This window comes from Protopterus annectens, chromosome 3.part0, assembly GCF_019279795.1.
Source record: "Protopterus annectens isolate FY-2018-M chromosome 3.part0, PAN1.0, whole genome shotgun sequence".
NCBI classification, from domain to species: domain Eukaryota; kingdom Metazoa; phylum Chordata; order Ceratodontiformes; family Protopteridae; genus Protopterus; species Protopterus annectens.
The window spans coordinates 386104085-386127475 of NC_056731.1; the positions used below are offsets into that span (position 1 = coordinate 386104085).

At 34.3% G+C, this 23391-nt stretch overlaps 1 protein-coding gene across 1 annotated transcript in view; it reads left to right on the forward strand.

Annotated features, from left to right (window-relative positions):
- Positions 1-5564: 5564 nt before the first annotated feature.
- The window catches only part of LOC122796850 (T-cell receptor gamma chain C region C10.5), an 89005-nt gene continuing 71178 nt past the window's right edge, over positions 5565-23391 (forward strand). The window contains exon 1 of the mRNA XM_044065594.1: positions 5565-5766. Within this exon, the coding sequence (XP_043921529.1) occupies positions 5565-5766 (202 nt within the window). The remainder of the gene's footprint in view (positions 5767-23391) is intronic.

Sequence of the window (23391 nt, forward strand, 5' to 3'; positions counted from 1 at the left end):
ATTTGATACCCTTCAGCGTATGTAGTTTGGAAATTTCATGTACTAGTTTTAAAAGAAGGGAGATTTTAGTTAAAGTCTGTGTGGTATTTTTCTGCTCCTTACTGAAGTGGCTTTGATACCTTTATTTCTGCATGTACTCCCAAAAATTCAGCAACTACATCAGGACTTGTTGAAGGGTGGGCATGGGGGTGATTTGATGTTTCCTCTGAAGGACACCACACCCTTTTCAGTGCAAGTACCACATTATGCTACCATTCAACTGCTGGTGATTTAAGTGCAAATTCAAACACATTGTAGAATTAGAACCTACAACAATTTGGCCCAGACAGGGATGACATATCAGTTTCAATACCTAACATCTTCCCAGTGATAGTAATCCTTCAGCAGTAAAGGCAATGGTCATGAAAATAGGATAAGTCTCTTGAGGTGTTTTTGCTCACTGTGGGCACTAAAAACCAAAATCTATCTTAAAGAGAATCTGGAAATGAAGACTATGAGAACTCCGTGTTATTTCTATTTCTAAATATCAAATATGCTCTTGGATCTTCCCTTTCATAAGTTTTTATTGCTTAAATCATTTTAAAACATTTTACAGTTAAAATCCATGCATGATTCTGCCTCTTTTAAATTCAGAGCGATCATTAATATGAAATACATTTTGTTTTCAAAATGATAAAGCTAAGCTGTTAAAATTTAAATGAAGCTATAGCACAACACATAAATCATGAGTTAAACAAGCATAAGTCATTTGGTACTGTAACTGGCAAGTGATATTATGAGCATGTAATGTTTCTCAGATTCTGTGTATGTCCTTTCTTTTTCCCTTTTTTGTGATATTTTATTGTACTCTTATATTGCAAGTATACATTTAATGTGATGGAAATAGGGTTAACAATGCAAGAATCTGCAAGTTAATCATATCAGACTGTGTCTAACCAAAGACAGCTGAGTATGTTAGCATGTCTTACTTGCTTGACAAGTTGTGATAAAAGAAGTTGCTGAGACGTGTCTCTTGTAAAAATTAAAAACCTGAAAGATAGCACTACACTTTTCTTGTATATATATATATATATATATATATATATATAGCTATAGATACAGATAGATGTATACCTCTTTCTCACTCTCTGTATATAAATATATGTTTTACATATATGGAACTGAATTTTTTAATTGTACATAAATAGATAAATTAATAGATTAACGACTCCATTTAAATTAGTCAAGTCACCTGAATATTAAAAATAAAAAATAAGAATACATATGGGAAGTGAAATTTAATATTATTTTTAACATTTGGGACTGAGAAATGCAGCACTGCATTTAATTAAAAATATGCAAAGACAAACATAAAATTACAGTGATTTAAAACCTGAAATACAGGTTGTTGGGTTCCCTATTAAATCAGCAAACGCTTAAAATAGTGAACCTTTTTGTTCGAAATGGCGAAATCCAGAATGCATGGAACAACGATTTTTTTCCCAGGGAAAAATCACTGGGATATTTTCAGGACTTTGCCATTTCCTTCACTATGGTGTGATCTTGGAGTTGGTATATTTAAGTAGGGGGGCTGTGGAGGGCGCAGCCCTCCACATCGGGGGATGTGGATGGCAAAGCCTCCCACTTTATTTTGTGTTTGTGTGTTTTTTTTTTTTTTTTTTTATTTAATGGAGCAGTGATTTTTTTTTTTCCTGGGAAAAAAAAAATCACTGTTCTGTGTTTTCGGCATTTTGCCGTTTCGACATTTTAGGGTTGATTATACAGCGTTCGCTATTTTAAGCATACGCTATTATAGTATAGACCCAGGTTTTTATACTTAAGCAAAAAGTTTAAGAAAAGGCCAGAGTGTAATGTGTGGACTCCTGTTTCATCTCTCCAGCATGCAGACTTAGGTGTGGTACACTGCTGCATATTATGGTATACTTCATATAAAGTTATGGAGCCACTGTTAACTTACATGTGAACTGAAGGCACAAGTCCAACACGGTTAAGTAGCAACTCACATAAATACTATCAAGTATTACCAACATATGCCATATTTGCATTTGCAATTTTATGATACAGAAGTTACTTAATTCATTCACATGTTTAAGTCATATTGAACTTCCCTTTGTAGCACAACCTTGTGTGTGAGTGTGTGTGTGTGTGTGTGTGTGTGTGTGTGTGTGTGTGTGTGTGTGTGTGTGCGTGCATGCGTGCGTGTGTGTTATTTATTTATTGGCATTTATGGCTCTGTAGTAAGCAAGATATGGATAGTACTACATAATGATTTCAATGTTGTAAAAGGTAACATAAACTTAGAAAACAAGAAAACTGCATACTACATGAAAAAATATTATAAATATGGGCTTTTGATTGGTGCTTACAACTACTAAATATAAATGTACTACAAAAGAGTAGTCCAAAGCTATATGACACAAGTCAACAAAAAAATAAACAGAAAAAAATCAAATCAAATGGGTATATTTACAGGCAGACAACATCAACAGTTGACCAGGGCACACGATACCAAGAACAAAAGGACAGTTACTGTTTTTGATAGGAAATCACTGTTGGGGCAATCTCAAAGTGTGTGCTGGCTGTGATTCCTTTGTTGTGAAAGAGTTTTTCTCGTCTTCATACTTGTATTACTGTGGAGTTGTTATATATGTTTGGGGTGTTACATGAAGATGCAAGGGTGCACCTTGAAAAAATATGCTTGCAATTGGAAGTTTTGCCCTTTTGGTGTGCAGAGCATATGTGTGCCATAAAATATTGCTATGTATTACATTTTCAAATCAAATTCTAAAAAAAAAAAATATATTTATTTTCTGCTTCTTCCACTGGCCTTAAGAAACAATAGAGGATGAGTGTTAAAATGTTCAGGTATCAAAGCTTAATGTAATATATAAATGTATGTATACAAAAAAATGTAAAAAAGGAAAACTAATTGTGCAGGAAAAATTACTCAACATCATCATACAAATTATTAAAATAGACTGTTGCCAAAACGTCTTATGTCAGATAGTTGTCAAAGATCAGCTTGCCTTCTTATTAAAAATAACAAAACAGGACTGAAGCTGGTATTGCCTGTTTAAATCAGTTTATAAACTTGAAATAAATCTCTCTCTCTCTCTCTCTATACATATATATATATATATATATATATACATGGAAGCATGCATATAATCAAATGTTCATCATGTCAGACACTTTTTACACCAGCAGAAGGGATCTCATCATTTATAATGGTGTTAAGTCTGTGCAAGATTGTGAACAGTGGGAATTGTGGAAATTGCCATTTTACCACTGTAAAACAATCTCATAGATGGTACATAAAAGGGCATATTCCACTACCATGGGGACTGTAGATCTTGCACATCTGTTGACCATCTGTATATGTTGAACAAAGGGGGTTGACACTACAGAGGTTGACATAAAGAAAATTTAGTCTGGCTAGGCAGACCAGCAGACTGTGGCAAACAAACAAATTTAATACAGTGCTAAAAAGCACATAAGAAAAAGAAAAACAAACAGACCGGTTTCGGCTTAAATAAAAGCAGCCTTCTTCAGTGCATACATTTGACAAATAGAACATCCCCTTTCTCTTATATAGTCGGCAAATGAGGCTTAATTGATACAATTAATATTTAAAGGTGCTCATTCAGTCTAGGAGAATATAAACCCCCCAGCTTAATAATCTATTTTTTCTCCATATTGTTGAGAGTCTGATGCCAACCAATCGTATTAGATCTGTTACCCCTAATACGATCAATAATGGTAAAATAAAAGGACACATTACTATGTGAAACAGTATGTTTGTAAAGGGCATTAGCAATTCTCTGATGTCTGAGATCACTAAAATGCTCCCCAATCCTGAATTTGACCAGACGTGGAGTCTGGCCAATATAAAACATGAAACAACTACACATAGCCAGGTAGATGACACAATTAGTTTGACAGTTAGCAAAAAAAGAAATGCTATACACTTGACTAGTATTTTTGCTACTAAAGTCTTTGGTCTTGCGAATTCTAGAACAATATACACAATGACCACAGGGAAAACAACCTACCAAATGGTCCCCGACTAGAGTGGATTGAACCTGTGGAACCTGCTGGGTACATCCATGTTTATCGTGCTCAAGATAGACCCCAGGTTCCTACCCTTCCTATAGGAGAAGTAGCATCTATAATTCAAAATGTCAAAAACTTTATTGTCCACCAAGAGAATATTCCAGTGTCATTGCACACTGTTAGTTAGAGCAGCAGTGTTCCTACCATAAGTAGTCACAAAACAAATAGCTGACTCATGCTCCTTGGGCTTAACCTTATATTCTAGAAGGGAATCCCTATGCATGGAGTCCACAGTGTTCTTAGCATGCATTATATGTCCCAACATATAACCCCTATTAAAAAAACAGGAGGTAAGGTCATCCCTATACGCATCATATGAAGCATCCTCAGAACAAATGCGTTTCATTCTCATATATTGAGACTTTGGAATATTCTTACATATGTGTGGAGGATGATAGCTGGAAGCATGGAGAAAGGAATTGTACTCTGGATATTTTCAGTAAACTTCAGAACTTAGAATATTATCCATTCGCCTGGTCACCAATACATCCAATAATGTAATACAGTCCTTACTGTAGTTCACCGTAAATTCTATTCCCCACTTATTTTCATTTAAATAGTTGACAAATTCTTGTAGGTACTCAGAATCCAATCTCCATACCAACCAGCAATCATCCAAATATCTCCTCCATATGTCCATGTCCTCCAAAAATATATTGTGAGAACTATCATAAATAATCTGCTCTTCAATATATGCCATAAATAGATCAGCATATATTGGGGTGAAAGAAGCCCCCATAGCCTTACCCTGAATTTGAAGATAACATGCATCATGATATAGAAATACATTTTTGGTAAGGACATGTTCGGCTAATCCTAATAGTAGTGCACTGAAGCCAGGTAAATATAATCCAAATCTGGAAAGCCAATATTCTAAAGCATCAATACCTGCCCAATGAGAAATATCAGTATAAAGGGCAGTTACATTAAGAGTACAAAGTAACCATCACTGTTCTAACTGTAGTTCAGAAATTATCTGAAGAAATTTGCTTGTGGCCTGTATGTGGGCATGTACCCACTTCAAAATGGATTTAAGGTACTTGGTTAGAAATTGGGACAATAGTTCTGTTACTGAGCCCCTTCCCAATACAATTGGTCTACCAGTGGGATTCCGTGGATCTTTATGTATATTTGGGAGAAAATAGATATATTGGAAAAGGGGGTCTGGTACAGATAGATGATAAAAAGTTTGGTTCGAAATAATACCCTCATCTTTGGCTAAAGTTAAACATTCATCAATCTGTTTCTTAAAGGAAGGGGTCAGATTATGGGGCAAACAAATATAATATCACCCATCCACATTCTTGGATGTATTAGTGACCAAGCAAATGGATAATACTCTAAGTTATGAAGTTTACCATAAATTTCCAGAGTACAATTCCTTTCTCCATGCTTCCAGCTATCATCCTCCACACACATGTAAGACTATTCCAAAGTCTCAATATATGAGAATGAAACGCATTTGTTCTGAGGATGCTTCATATGATGCGTATAGGGATGACCTTACCTCCTGGTTTTTGAAGAGGGGTTATAAGTTGGGACATATACTGCATGCTAAGAACACTGTGGACTCCATGCATAGGGATTCCCTTCTAGAATATAAGGTTAAGCCTCAAGAGCATGAGTCAGCTATTCGTTTTGTGACTACTTATGGTAGGAACACTGCTGCTCTAATTAACAGTGTCCAACGACACTGGAATATTCTCTTGGCAGACAATAAACTTTTTGACATTTTGAATAATAGATGCTACTTTTCCTATAGGAAGGGTGGGAACCTGGGATCTATATAGAGTCTCCATAAACATGGACGTAGCCAGCAGATTCCACAGGTTCAATCCACTCTAGTCGGGAACCATTTGGTAGGTTGTTTTCCCTGTGGTCATTGTGTATATTGTTCTAGAATTCGCAAGGCCAAAGACTTTAGTAGCAAAAATACTATTCAAGTGTATAGCATTTCTTTTTTTGCTAACTGTCAAACTGATTGGGTCATCTACCTGGCTATGTGTAGTTGTCCCTCGTTTTATATTGGCCAGACTTCACGTCTGGTCACATTCAGGACTGGGGAGAATTTTTGTGATATCAGACATCAGAGAATTACTAATGCCCTTTACAAACATACTGTTTCACATAGTAATGTGTCCTTTTATTTTACCATTATTGATTGTATCAGGGATAACAGATCTAATATGATTGGTTGGCATCAGACTCTCAACAATATGGAAAAAAATGGATTATTAAGTTTGGGGGTTTATTTTCTCCTGGACTGAATGAGCACCTTTAAATACTAAGTGTATCAATTAAGCCTAATTTGCTGACTATATAAGAGAAAGGGGATGTTCTATTTGTCAAATGTATGCACTGAAGAAAGCTGCTTTTATTTAAGCTGAAACCGGTCTGTTTGTTGTTCATTTTCTTATGTGCTTTTTAGCACTGTATTAAATTTGTTTGCTTGCCACAGTCTGCTGGCCTGAATTTTGTGAATTGCCTTTACTTGGGACCTTGCAGTTGCCGTACATGCAGGGGTGTTCCTTTTTGCTGTGCTAGGCAACCCAAATATCAGCATTTTGTATTAGTTGTTTGGAAACAAACCCACTACATTAGGAGAGTTTTATACAGTGCAAATTGACCACATTACAAGTGAGCACTGGCAGAAGTACTTATGAGTAACTTCCCAGTTAAGAAACAGAATTTCTAGTCACAATCACATGCACACACACACACACACACACACACACACACACACACACACACACACACACACACACACACACACACACACACACACACATATTTTATTTATTTATTGCTTTTGTTTATTGGGAAAGTCCGACTGGACATGTGCCATTTTCAGCACAGTCCTGGGGAGAGATGCTCCATTTTACAGAATGAGTAGGAGGCAGTTAAACAAGCTTTACATAATAAATGTACATACATAGTAATGAATGTACACACCTAGAATAGTAAGTAAATACTGTGGGAAGAAATAGCCAAGGAATTGTTATGGCTAGGCTTGTATAGGCCCTAGGGCAAATAGCCTAGTACCAACCTATGAACCTATGAACCTATGTAATGATATGACAGTTAAAGAAAACATGACAGTTAAAACAAGAATACAGTAAAATATCAGCTAATATCAAGTTTAGAAGATGGCACAGTGGTGCAGTGGTTAATGTTGTTGCCTCACAGCAAGTGGCTCTTCGATTCGATTCTCAGATGGGGTGCCTTCTGTGCAGTCTGTATGTCCTTTCTGCATTTGTGTGGGTTTCCGCTGGGTGCTCCAATTTCCTCCCACATTACTAAAGACATGCATCTGGAGCATTTCTCCCTGGGGCTCCACTGAAAATTGTCTCATTCCAAGTCGGCTGTTCCCTGTAAACAAATGTTAAATAAAAGATAAATAAATAAAATGTAGTCATTTACAAATGGAATCGGCTGCAAATATATATTGAGCAGGAGACAGTGTAGTAATTATAGGATGAAGATGATTACAAATGATGAAGAAATATTGAGGATGTCCAGGTAAAAGAGTGGTAGAGATAGTAGTGGAGGTGGGTAGATGATAGTCAGATAAAGATTGTGAAGAAGTAGCTGAATTATGGTCAGTTACGAAAAGGAGTGATGACAGTAAGGGAGTGGAGATTATCCAGGAATATCACATGTACAGAGTTGGCAACTGAGTAGAAAATTGTAAATGATTTTATGAAATAAAAAGGTCAAAAAAGGTCATTTAAAAAGACATATGTCTGTTATGCACAAAACATTTCTGACAGTGTCAGGACAATGTTATGTTGTGCTTCATCATTATTTCAGATTTGCTTTGCTGATTTGTTAGCAGTATAGTTTTCCATGGCAGCATCTTATACAATAATACTCTTATAAAATAGTATAACCTTCTGAAGCTGATTTTCTGGAACTGTAAAGATGGTATAGTGAAAGGCCATATACATGCTGGAAGCACACATACTTGTTTTGTCTTGATTTTTACTTGGTTCTAAGCTAGTTAATTTAAAATATTATTTAAAACTGATACTATGAACAGAGAGACAGACAGTGACAATGACAGTAGCAGCTGGTATATAGTTAAATGTGTGTGTGTGTGTGTGTGTGTGTGTGTGTGTGTGTGTTTGTGTGCGCATGTGTGTGTATATGTATATATATATATATATATATATATATATATATAAATATATATATATTTATGTGTGTACACACACACACACACACACACACACACACACACACACACACACACACATATATATAGATAGATAAGATAGATATAGATCGATAGTTACATAGATATAGATACAGATGTAGATATATCTGTGTAACTATGGCTAATCTAAGCAAATCAAATTAGGAGAGGCACACTTTAGAGCAAAATTTGATGGTTCAGAAAAGTAGGGTTGAAGAGTATAATGTAACATTTTGGTAATATATTTAGTTATGAATTTATCGGTGGACTTTCACACAAAGGGTTGTAATTCTTTAACAATTGCTAAAGGTGACTAAGGTTGATGTTATTATTAATAGTATTTTTTTTATTTTTTCACTGGAAATTAAGTATTTTCACTAAACATAAGTTTTTCGCAACTCGTGGACACCGTGTAAAGTGACTTGCCATACATACATGATAAGCAAAAGAAAACTGATGAAACCAAACCCTGGACTACATGATTAATCTCACTATCTCCTCATAGCTTTACCCTCCATGTAGTCTTATGATAAATGCCCCCCCCCCCCAGATATTTTGTAATTCTATTAAAACAAGCAAAAAAAAGTCAGATATTGTTTTTGCTGTGAGCATATATACTAAGTATGACTTACCATGAATGCAAATAAAATAATGTTCTTCACTGATTCTCCTGGAGAATCTTTGATCCAAGACTAAAAGGTTTAGTCAAACACACAAAAAAGAAGAACACTGATATTCAATATGTATACAGAAATACAACTGAAAATTCACTTAGAACTAAAACATCATCTAAAATAAATAAAAACAGCAAACATCCTCCCTAGTATTTTGCATGAGGGCACAATACCACATGATTTCTAGCATATGTAGTTACCTATAAGGCGTAATCACTTTACTAGTAAGTGCATTGTCTTCCCCATATATCTGCCCTTTTCACATTCCGAAGGACATTATGACCAACTCCCATCCTAACTTGTCCCTCAGGACATACAGCTGCACACACACACACACACACACACACACACACACACACACACACACACACACACACACTATTTAAACTATGAACTTATGAACTATAGCCCATTAAAACATAATAGCATATTGGTTAAAGACATTTCTGGCCACATTCCAAAAAAGTATAAAACAAAAAATGAATCAGTCATGACACACTTTGTTAAGTCATTAATATGGCACCATTATGTCAGCACATGAATGATTTTAGTTATTTTACAATATATGTTATTATTTGGGGAGGTGGGGAAGATGGAGCCTAAGCTTAGATGAGACACTGGCTTGACATCCAGCATTGCAGTTTACAGGCTCACAAATGCTGGCATGTGTTTGACCTGAGAGTGAAAAACAAAACAGAGCATAACTTTTAACTACTAGTGATACTAAGGAAAATTTCTGACTTTGCATTACTTTTACATTATTATTATTATTATTATTATTATTATTATTATTATTATTGTTTCTTGTACATCACTGATGATTACAGTCAGTCACTAATGCCAGACATTAGAGACTCAAACTTCTTATTCTTCAGAAAATGCATGTTGATGCAAAACCTGTTGTTCTTTTAACTTTTCAAGTAAATAAGAGTAACATTTAAATGTTGTCACAGATTTGAGGCCTTTGTCCCCTCAACCCCCACCACCATTACCCCGCCCCTTTACTACCCTGTTTTTTTGACTGAGTGCAGAAAAGTTTGTGAGGTACAAACAAACTAAAGGGCTCAGTGAAAACCCTCACAGACACCTGCAGGATATGCAGACAGGGCATCCATCAGAAACAAAGCACTAAAGCAGGTAAGTGATATGAGGTAGCACAGGGCTAACTGCTGCAGCACTGTGCCGCCCACATAAATCCATGTTGGGTAAAAAATGGTGTTAAATGTGTAATATAAGAATGTAATATAATGCTAACAAAAGCAAGGTCATCATCTCAAGTCTAAAGTTTATGTTCTGAAGTGGTTTATTACATAATACCTTCAAAATGTGTATTCTCTTACATTTTAATATTATTTATAACTCACTTTGGTTATATTAGCTGACTTGATGAACATACTTTTAGATACTATATGGGCTATTTGTACAGAATATAACATAATCACAGGCAGTACAGTTGATTCATATTACTTGACGTTTTAAGCACAGTTCCATGAGTATTGCTAGATCTCAGTTCTCTAAGATGTAAGTATGTGCACATTTTTATTTCTAAATGAATAAAATGAAGCTCATTTATAATGGATCAAGTACCTTTTTCATGCACGTTTATAAAGTATTAGTGATTTAGAGAATGAAGAACTTCCTGTCACTATACAGAGAAGAAATGGAATTTGATATGGTAGTCACCAGCAATTACAACCAAAAAAAAAAAAAAAAACAGGTGTTTGGGAATAGTTTTCCCCTGACTGCATATTCAATTTCTTGTTTGTTCACTTATATATTTTGGTATCTGTTTACATGGTAAGCAGGGTGGACTTTGCAAATATTTTTCTGACATTAACTGAACCAGGAAATAATTGTATTCAGTAGATAAACTGTGCCAACAACAGATAAAAAGGAATCATAAAAAGTGATCAAATAATTCAGAAGCACAGTAAGGCAGTGAAGATACCTTATAACAAAAGCTAGAACAGTCAAGTTCTAAAATTAAATCAGTTTCCCATGAGAAAGTTTCTACACATCAAAGCAATTAATAAGTGTAATGAAACAGTTCACTTTTCTAGAGCATGAAAACTCCTTACCTTTCAATTTCTATATAGCTTTCTAAAAGGTTGATTCTGAGACTATTTCCTCTGCTGAAAGATTAATGTTACAGTGTTAAGAACCTGCAAAATAGTCTAGAAAATAAAGAATAGTACATTTATTTTCAGTGAAAACAACTTAGACAATATGTATTAGCAAGAGCATAAACATTTCTGTAAGACCAAATGACCAACAACTGTGTTAATCAAATATATTTTCAAGAACTAGTCTATTTTTTCCTTAGTCTGTCTTGGGTATAAACACAGTAGTTATTTCTATACATGTTTTATAGATAAAGAGTTATTGTACTGGATTATGCCAGTGTGGGTATTCTGGTGCATGGGTTAAATACTTTGGCAGAGGAACAAAACTCATAGTTACAAGTAAGTTTTTCAGTAATTATTTCCATATAGCTGTGAGTAGAAAGCAAGTTAGTTAATTTGGTTGTTTCAAAAACTTAGTTTAAGGTTTCACTAAGCAGTCACTGAACATTTTATAACTACTTCTCTAAACAAGACACTGATTTTATTATTATTGTTATTAAACATATGTGTCAATTCATACTGAGTAACTTTGGCAGATGGGTTAGTGCAGAATCTGTGTAATTCTAATGCTTAAGCAAAACAGTTTAATGTTATATTTAATTTTTCCTTGGTTTGCAGTATCTGGGTAATGTTTGCATTTCTCAAGTGGCATACTGAGTTGTTGTTATTACCAGTTTTTCAATTTGAATACCATGGAGCTCAGAAAAAAATTACAATAAGTTTAAATGAACATAAATAACTGCCATTATTTTTTATAACTGAAGTACTAAGAGACATGTATATTACAAATACAGCTGCACACAACAATAATCTTGAAATCTGAGTCTTTTTAACCTAAGACTCATTACTACATACATAGTGATAAAACTTGATATACATTTTTATCTCTACAAAGGTAAGTTAATTCTAAATTAATGAATCTATTATATGTCTTACCATAAAAAAAAGTTTTTCAAACTTCTCAAAACTGTAAATCAAAATCTTTTCACAAAAACTTGTGAACAGTATATCTTAATTTATCAGACAATGAAGGCTATCGTGTTTAATATCCTTAACAAAAATACTACTGACAGCAGACAGAAATGAAATATTTCCATATCAGCCATTATGAACTTGAATAATTTTAATATTTGTTTAAACACGGTAGTGATATTATGGAGATAGATCACAGAAATATCACACATCTGGATATCAGAAAAAAGTGATTCTTGGTACATTTTTCACCAGTGAGACCACCCCAGGCATATGTAGTAATATGACTGAAATAGATTACCTCATAAAATAGGTGGTGGATTTTCGTCTGGCAGCCTCACCAGTAAGTAGTGTGCCGTTGATCACATTTTGGCAACTACTTTGTAATACAAATTTCTACCATGACTTTGTAAAACAGATTTCTACCATGCATAACTGCATAGAAAACCCATTAGAAAGTTACACTGCTAACCAGGGATTTACTTAGCTTACAAAAATGTCCTTCTGAGTAGTATAAAACATTGCAAGCATACTTTCATTACTGTCTAAGTTCTTCTAATGTTAATTGCTCTGCAGATTTGCATGTTTCCAAATACAACATACAACAAATACAACATGATTTATCTTAGCATTTATGAATTCCCTGAAAGTTGTTTAAAAACCCTTTGAAAATGAAACAGCAATACATATGAATGCAGATGACAACTAAAAGTACCAGCTTTCTATAAGTTTCCTGAAACTAAATATACAGTGCACACTGTACTATATTCATAAAGAAGACCCATTTAAATGCTCTGCTCCAAAAGCCCATGGGTTGTAGTTAATGAAAGATAATGTGAACTGACATGCAGATATTCAACAACTTCTGCTATGACTGTTAAGAGTTTCAGGACTGAAGTGATTCTATTGTGGAACACTAACTTCCCTAAGTCTGACGAAAGGTAAAAAGAAATGTGAAACACAAAAGGGTGAAAGGTGGATTTTAATTGTTTTTTTGTACCATTGCAAATCCAACTGCATCCCTGATCTGGGACGACCCCCCATCAAACCCCAGAATGTCTATATTTATATATATATATATATATATATATATATATATATATATATATATATATATATACACACACACACACACACACACACACATATATATGTATATACTTTCCACATTTGTACCAACTCATAGAAGGGAGAAATATCCCAAAAACAAGTGAATAATTGCAGATGCAGACTGTCAATGATTCATTGTAAAAAACAACATTCCACATTATGTCTTTCATCCTTTTATTTTCCTTGTGCTGCTGATGCTTGAGTAATTTCACCTCAGGCAGCTGTAGGGGAGCTAACAGAAGTGGTGCTGCAACTTCTTCAGCTGAGCTAACATAAAAGAGAGCTGCCATGACATCCTGTGTATATAATGAAATATTTGTTAAAATGTTTCTTACACCTGAATGTATGCCCCTGCAGGTGATAGTAATCTGACTGGCAGTTTCAGTCCTATAGCATTATTCTGAAACAAGTTTAATTTTCTTGTGTCATTAAAAAAAATAAGAAGGACATTTAATTAAGTAATTAGAAAGTATAAAAAAGTAAAAAACACGGTCAGCTTCCTTCTCCGTTACCAACCAAAGTCACAAAATTGGAAGCCAAGAAAGGATTAGGATAAGGAACACTCGTAACTACTTAAATGTCCGTATAAACGCTTTATTAAAACATGCGTTTTCGTCTCTCAATAGACTTCCTCAGATAAAACCATTACAACTTTCTTTCCTTTCTATATAAAATTTAAAATTTCAAGAACCAATCCAGTCCCTCTTTCAATTAACTTGTTGACTGTTCAAAATGATTTTAAAATAAAAGCACAATCTATATACATGTAAATGGGTATATTAAAATATCTAAAAACACAAACTGTTTTAATAAATACTGTTCCCTAGTTCATTATGAAAATAGTGTATTTTCTCTTTTATTTACAAGTTCATTAAATAATGTTTACACATAAAATTGTTGGATGCTGTGTATAAGTGAATGTTTTTGTTTTCTTTCTTGCATAATAGCGCCATCTTGTGGCAAGATGTTTAATGGCTTTTCCTACTTAGCTGTAGCTGCTTTCAGCTTTAATAGGGGTAGTATGGAAATGTATTCATTCAAGCCAGGGAATCTGTTGGCTTCCAAAGCCACTTGCCACCACAGCTCTCTATATCCTATACTCTCTTCCCATGGACCCCCTCTTATATCACTTTTCACCTGGTCCAGAACAAAGAAAGCATAATCATATTCTTTACATGTTGTTGTATGTCTGTACAATGCATTGGTGTCCTTCCCTTTCCTAATATCGTAGGTATGTTCATAGATCCTCTTTTTCAGGGATCTCTCCGTCTTCCCTACGTAATAGGAAGGACACTTTCTGCAGATTACTAAGTACACTACCCCTTTTGACTCACAGTTGAAGTGTCCCTTCGCATGCAACCATGTATCCCTACATTCCAAATGTATTTTCTCACAATTTATGACCATTTCACATTGTTTGCATTTGCCACAACTGTATGTCCCAAGCTTACTTGTATTTGTTCTGTCCCCTAACCATGTATTTATATTTTTCCCTGCTTCTAATATATTTTTTATGTTTAGGGAATTCTTGTAGACCACTTTTGGGTTGGATTCTGCCAAGCCCCTCAAATCTGTAAAGCCCTTAAATCTCCCCCATTCTTGGTTGAACAGTGTTTTCACTTTCTTATTTAGTTCATTGTATTCCAAAACTAATGAGTGTTCATAGTTATCATACTGCTCTTCTGTATTTCCATTTTGCTCGTTGAGAGTCTCCTTTATGCCCATTATGGGTTTGAATCTTCCTTTCCTTCCATTTGTCACCTCTGTTCTAAACTTGCTAATAAATTCCTTCGGGTAGCCTCTGTCTGTGAACATTCTTTCTAAATTTTCACATTCTTTCTCATATTCCTCATCAGATGTTGTCATTCTTGACCCTCTGATGAACTGGCCCTTCACCAAATTTCTTTTGCAGTGTATTGGGTGCTCACTATCAAAATGAAGAAAGGAATTCACATATGTGATCTTTCTGTGTACTTTTGTCTCAAAAGAATTAATTGTTTTTGATATTTCCACATCCAAATAAGCAATCCTATCATAAGAATAGTCATATGTGAATTTAAGGAAGTTAGTTGTATTACTTATATAATTAAAAAATTCATTTAGTTTGTCTATGCTTCCTGTCCAAAATATTATAATATCGTCCAGGAACCTTTTGTATAATTTACAATATTCTATATATTTTGAGGAAAAAATGTATTTGTCCTCCCAGTTAGCCAGGACAAGATTGGCAAAAGTAGGTGCACAGGCTGCTCCCATCGCCACTCCTTTTATTTGTTGAAAGAACTCTCCCTTGTGGACGAAGAAGTTATTCTTTAAAACTAGGTCCATCAGACCTGTGCACGCTACCTTTTCCTCAAATCTCAAATTCTTGTCCCAAAATACTTCTTCCTCAAACATGTACATGCCTTCATCATATGGTATTGAGCCAAATAGATCTACTACATCAACTGTCACAAATAAAATTTCTTTTTCAAATAACTTGGGTTCTAACACTCTTAACAAGTCCCAGGAGTCACGCAGTATGGCATTTTTGTTCTTCCAAATATGTTTGGTTTTGACATCAACAAACTTTGCCAACGCCGTAGTTTTGGATCCCTCTGCTGCCACTATGGGCCTAAAGGGGGGGTCATCACTTCGCTTGTGAATTTTCGGTATACCGAAAATTACTGGTATTCTTGGTTTGTTTGTTTTTAAATAGGACCACATTTTTACATCCAAAACATTTTCCATTTTCATATCTGTTAATGCCATGTCAATCTTCATATATGCTAAATCAATCTCATTACGAGAAACCACTTTATACTTTGTTTCGTCCCTAAGAATGTCATTCGTTTTACCCTCATATTGTGTAGATTCCATTATAACAATTCCTCCGCCTTTGTCAGGCTTCATGACTCTAATCCCTTTGTTATTTTTCAACTCTTCCAGATGTTTCTTTTCAGTTTTTCCTAAATTGTTAACATATCTGACCCTCTTATCCAGTTTTTTGATACCCTCTTCCATGATAATTTCAAAGTTTTTAAGTTGAGCATGTATGGGTAGGTTGAAAATGGACTTATTTTTTAAAAATTCTTTGTTCTTCCGTTGCTTGTATAGTTTTTCTATCTATACCATATTTTTCATTATTGTATAGCAGTTCTAAGTTCATTTTTCTTAGAAACAATTTTATATCCAATATTGTTTGTACCCTGTCCCCTCTCTTTGTTGGTATAAATTTGAACCCTTTTTCCATTAATGAAAAGTGTTCTTTAGTTAGCTGTAAATCACTGAAATTATAAATTGTGAAGGCATTTAAAGTAAACTTGTTACCGTCTTGTTCTATCTTTTTATTATTATTTATTAATTAGAAAGTATAAAAACTATGTCTCCCTTTTATAATATTCTTCTAAATATCAGATGCAATATTCCAAAATCAACCTAATCATTGTAAATACAATTTTATCAAAGCAGCATACTTGGGATGAAATGTATTAATATAAATTATATTTTTTCATAGTTACATTTGCAGAAAAACTGAGAATTGCTAAGTTCAGCATTTTATACAGAACACATTAATCTTCATATGGTCTTATGATTTTTGTACAAGAAATGACAAAATTATGGATGCCGCATATATGTACACAATTTATAATGCAAGAAATTTACTCTACCATGTTAGAATACCAAGAACAATATGAGGCCTTTAGAATTGCTTGTCTTGCAATGTATTATTTTACTATTCTTCATAGCATGTCTACAATAAAGAATTAGAGACAATGTAGTTATTTCTTTAGAAATGGCCATGTAATAAGTGAATTCAAATTATTGATTAGTTTGTGATGAATCTTTGCAAGAAAGAGATATTTTATACAAGCGGATGCAGTGTTATGGTATCTGCCATAGTGGAGATTACCATCTGAATGTCAGCTGTAAATAGGGTGACTGCTCATTAGAAAAGTTTAAATAGTTTATCACTGGTGAATATACTTACAGCCTAATTGTATTGGCAGTTCACTAATAAAGAATACATGCACGTACACAAAAGGAGTGAGAGTACATGATACTGTGTTTTGTTAGTGAGATGTGATCATTTACTGTCTATTCTACTAATAGTAGTGAAGGATATTCCATTGCTCCCTAGCTTTTGGATCAAGTAAAGAAATATACGTATGAGTCTATGTCATAACACTGAAAACCCATTTCAGTAAAAAACAGATGGTTGAACCCATTTCACTGAAAACTCATTTCACTCAAAACCTTCTCCACAAGAAGTATATCCTAAAACATGTTTTTGCAGGACATCTACAGATCTGGGGGGTACTTCATGCTACTGACCATCACGTTTGCACATGTAGTAGTGGATTCATTTCCCTAATAACTCCTATGATAAGAAATGACATCATCACATACTTTCTATATACCTCTACACTCTTCTTGTATGAAATGAGTTTTTAGTGTTAATAATAGGGATGCATATATACATACATACATAAATATATACATATATACATGTATATTGATAGATATAGATGTAGATGCAGATATTATTACTGAACTGTAGAAGAACTTCATGAAAAATAATATGCATAGTGACATATGTCTCAGAGATAAAACTCTGCAATGAATAGCTAAAGTATACGATAGAACATAAACACAAATAAAAAGGGCACATTTTAACTTGCATCATTTTGTCAACAAAATAATTACAATTTGAAAATGGCAAGAATAATGCATGATTATAGCAGGCTTAATTGTGCATAGAAAAGGTTCATCAGTAAAATTAGCAAATAACAGGCTCTGATACAGCAACTATAGATAAACAGAGTCTTACTGGAAATAATGTTGCCGGCTTCTCACCACTGTAAAGATAAGGCACTTTTGTGAATTGTAGGACACCAAAATATAATTATGTATAGCTGCTGTTATTGCAGTCTTTAATGTAAAAACTGTTACTACAGATCATCAAGACAAGCCCCGTTCTTTATACTACGGGCTAAGTATAAACAGTGGCATTTTTACTATGAGCTATAACAGTGTGTGGCTGGGAAAAAGTATTTAGCAGTGGAACAGTGCTGATTGTTGGTAAGTTACAAATAAAACATTCTGTAGCACATCTTTACTATTGACATGCAAACATGAAGTAGCTGTACCAATATATTGTGCAAGAGTAACATTTAAGACATCTGCAAAATAAAGCAATGCACATGTAGTACTAATGTTATTTTTTTCAAACAGTTGTAATATTTATCTGAGAACAGCTCAATTGTTTTTATTTATTTTAAGGTAAATGTTAACATGTAATATAAAATAGCATGTTTGTTTCATGCAAGCAGATTATATAAGATATGCTCTTAAACAAAATAAAAACATGCCAACAATCGAAGTATGAAACGAGAAGTACATGAGGCAAGACAGGTGACAACATACAGAAATACAGATATAAAACAAATTAACTGAGTTAGGGTTTATACATTTTTTTGGCAGAAACATGCTCCGATTCAAATAAAATTATCCCTCCACCATATTATATTATACAACATATGGGCAATGCTGTTCTGAATGATTCTAATATTTATAGGAATCAATATAAAAATAATACAGATTGTGCATTTCTCTTGATTATTTGTACTTGTAAAGCCATTGTACCTTCAAAGCCATTGCCATGCCATGCAGTGCTAAGACACAGTGCAGGTGTAACTAAGGTCTGAGGAGCAGTAAATGTGCCTGATAATGCAGCAGGTAAGGTCCAGCACTAGTGGCCATCAGGAGGCGTCTTTAAACCTTCATATCTCACTGTCAGCTGCAAATCGTTTAGTGAGTTATATAAAATACTGATTCTTTTTACACCTAATGTAGCTAAATTAATTATTGTAGAAGGTATGTATTTAGTTATTTGTTGGTTTGCTTGTTTATTTATTACCTTGTTTTATTATAACACACTTTATATCAAGAAGGTAGATGAAAATAATGAGTAGAAAGATGAAATAAGGGTCTGTGCAACCTTTAGTTAAAAATGTTGTTACTTTAACAATAAACCAACACAGCTGAAACGGAGCAGGAAAAACGGTACTTCAAACGAGGTATATATAGCAAGCCTTTTTTACAAGTAATTGTCTGAAGAAGTCTGTGTCATTAAACCAGACCAAAAGCGCTTTATTTTAACAAACTTTAATAAATTTCCTTACATTTTTGGTCGTTTGAAGTACTGTTTTTCCTGCTCCGTTTCAGCTGTGTTGGTTTACTAGTTTGTGTTTAATTTACTTGTCTTGTTACTTTAACAATGTTTTTACAAGAGAAATTATCAGATAAAATAAGCACACCATTAAATAATTAAATACCTACTGTACCAAATTATGAAAATGTTTTGATGTTTGTCAGCTTAGACATAGTAAATATAATTACACTGCAGTACATCAGAATGCTGCAAGTTTATATTTATATATCTATATATCTATCAAAAATAGATTCTGTCAAGGAAAACTTCAGGGCCACTTGTATCAGTAATCTAAAATAAAATTATAGTTTCTGCAAAAGTGACTACACGTGTGAATGGTTAAGCATTATACTAAAAAATTTTAGTAAACAGACATGAGAAACTGTAGGTATGATGTGTACCACAAGGTGAAAACTGCATTATCATAGTAATTTTGATGGTGCTCAACAAACCAGATTTTTGTACTAAATCTAATAAAATTGATTCCTTCAAGTAACGTAAAATATATTGTTTTGACATAAGAGTTCTTAATAACTGAAAGTAAGAACTGAAAGATTATTCTGTAAACTTAAATTGGCTCATAAGCATCTTGCCATCCATTACAAGACAATTAGCAGCATTAAAGTATACATTTACATTTCAGATGTATTTGCTATTTATAAAAAAATACTTTACTAATGTGCAAACAACAGGACCCTAACAGAGGGCAACTTAATTATACTGAGAATAAATAGCTTATCTGCATTTGATAAAACTTTTTTAATTACTTTTATTGCATTATGCATTTAAATAAAATAACCTATATCATTGTAAATCATTTATTCCATGAAACATAGTTGACAATTAATGTGGATTGGATAGGTTAATGTCTTCATGTGTGCAGTCTATTTTTTAGTTCTTTATACACATGTATTTCAAATGGGAAATTCCAGACAGGAAGTATCATTTATTTGGAGATGTCCTGGAAGAAAAGTTTCACAAGTTGCAAGCGTGTATGTACAAGAAATCTAAAACATTGTACTTGTATAAAATGAGTGCAGCTTTTAACCAACAGTGCATTTAACAAAGGAAAAGCAATTCACAGATTCTTTTCTTTAGTGAAGGAAGAACTGGAGAAGAATTATTGAAAATGAGGTGGTTGGAGAGAAATTAGGAATAGCAGTAGTCTGCATAGATGGAAGTATAGGTTTAGGACGAAGAGGAGAGTGTTTAGGAAATCAGTCAGTATAAATTCTAATTCAATGCATTTAGAAGAGAGAAAATATTGCCAGTATTTGCATGAATGCACCTTCTTTATAGATTATGAATCAACAGCTTATATTAAAATGTACTGATATATGGGAAATAATCCATATCTTTGAAGTAATTTTTATGTCAAAGTAAGAAGGTTCATGAATAAAGAATGAGAAGATTTTTTTCTGAAAGGCTAGAAGAGAACCATTCAACAACTAATAACTAACATGTACGTCTCAAAATTATTATAACTCAAGGAAGCCAGAAATACCTTCCCCAATTATGTAGATTTAGGAGAAAAAGAAATGTGACTATGAAACAGTGCACTCAGCAGCTAGGGTTAAAAATGGCAGAACCTGAAGACTGTGAGCCTTTTAAACAGTCATTTATGATTGGATGATGTGAAACATGTGTGACTGCCTTAACCAGAGGTAGACAACCCATGGCAACACAGTTGAAGACCCAAAAATTAAACACATTTGGCTTGACATCCCACTGGAGCACATCAGAAGGAAATAGCCTGATCGATGATTAGGGCCGGTGTTAGCATTTTTGGGGCCCCCAGCAAATGTCAAGTTGGGGGCCCCCTAGGCACTTCCAGTATAAGTATCATCCTAGCAATGCCATCCATCCTAAGCAACCTTTTATTTCATGCTGCAAACTTTTAGGAGTAGTATCCACAGACAGACCTGCAGCTACAAGCTTTTACATTGCAACAGGTCTATCAAAGGGGCAGTTAGAGTTACTGGCACTTAGATGCAACAGTGATACATTGCAACAAGTCTATGTACAGGTCTGGACTTAAAGTGAAATGATGACTAGACCTACATTTCAACACCCCCCCCACACACACACACACACACCCTCCAGTCCTCTCCTCTGAGTCCTTCTCCTTTTGGGCTCCCCATACCATCCACGTTACCTTTTTCTTCCTTCTCTTACATTTTGCCTTACTCTAAGCTTTTTCAAGAAGCCATAACTTTCTATATGCTCTGAAGTGCATTTTACACAACCTTTTCATCCAATAATAGCTTGAACAGAAATTATGATTAAGGAAAGAAATTCACTGTTGTGGTTCAGCTTTAGTTTTCCTTGCATCCTTCAACACACCTTTCCTGAACAAGACAGCCCAGTAATAACCATTTAGGAAATAACTCAAGTCAGGGCCCAAGAAGCCACAGGTTTACAGATGGTCTGGGATGCATTTTAGAGCATTTTCTCAACATTTTACTCCAATGGTTGCCTAAATAAAAATTATGAAGAAAAAAAGAATTTCAGTCTTATTTTTTTCTTTCAATGCATAATTTGTGCCCAAGGCTTAATTTTCAAAGCTGACAAAATTGTAGCTTACAGTAAACTAACAAGCCAGTAGTTGTGAGAATATTTAAGTCTTATCTTGAAATACTGCCTATCTCCCTAACCCTCTAAAAAAGACAAGTCACTGCCTATGCATCCCTCTGGTGTTAGACTGGGATGAAAGTAGAGATTTAAATTGCCTTTGTCATATATTTCAAGTGACTGATGATATACATATACATAGCATGTTCTTCACCCCAGTGGTCAAAGGTAGCCACATGTATATGTGCCTTGTACGTGATTGTGAGAATGATTTCAGTAATATTCAAATTTGTTGCTCCTAGACAGTACACCTCTCTTACACAAGCTATAGTAACCTTCTTTGTACACCTCTGAGATCTGTGAGAAACAACTGCCCTCAGCTCAAACACAAGCTATAATGACTATGTAAGCACCTCTAAGGTTTGACTGTGATGAAAATTAAAGATGTAATATCCACACAATCTCTAGCCCCACATAACCTGTAGCAGCTTTATGTACACACACACATTTGAGCAGGGCTGGTTTTAGAATGGGTGTGGTTGTAAACAGAGGCTATTATTAGCTTTATCCTAAAAGGGTCATATCTCAGCACCATTCAGGTTAAACAGCGTATTCAGAAAATTGATACATTTTTTTCCAACAAGCAACAGCTTTGGTGGGGGCCCCCACAGAGTCAAGGATGATAAAGGAAGTTCCCATTATCCATTTAGACAGTCTGGTGAATGAGGGCAACCAAACTCCAAGAATATCTAAGTGTCTGAATGTTCTGTGATATATGTTATGTCTTACTTTCAAAATATAATTACTTGTTAGGTACATTTTTTACTGATACACAGAAGAATAACATCTGTGTCCTGGCATTATTGGGTGCATGCACAGATAAAAATCAGTGATGTTTTTTACACAGACACACACACACACACACACACACACACACACACACACACACACACACACACACACACACATGCATGCATAAGCCACAGCAGTACTAGTTATGTACTTAATTTCAGCAAACAGCAATGCCTTGTGCAACATTGGTACTGCCGCACCAGATTAGTCACTGCTGTTTAGCAGTCGTCAAACAGCAGAAGCGGTAAGATTTATCTCATTGAGGAGTAATGCATAATTGTCACTGTCCCTACTTTCACAGACCTTCCCTGATTTTGTTCATACTTTTGCCTTATCCTTCGTAAAAAGTTTGATTTGCTGGTAAATCATTCAGGATTACAAACAGTCAATTAATCCAGACATCTCAGTTTTATACTTATTGTCCAAAATAGATGTTGATGCAAAATTTGTTATTCTAGTAACTTTTTAAGTGAATTAGAGAAATATTTAAACATATTTATGATTCTGAGCATTTATTCTATTATTTTTGGGATTGTACTGAATTCTTAAGCAAAGAAATTGAGTGATAGTATCTGGTGTTCTTCTATT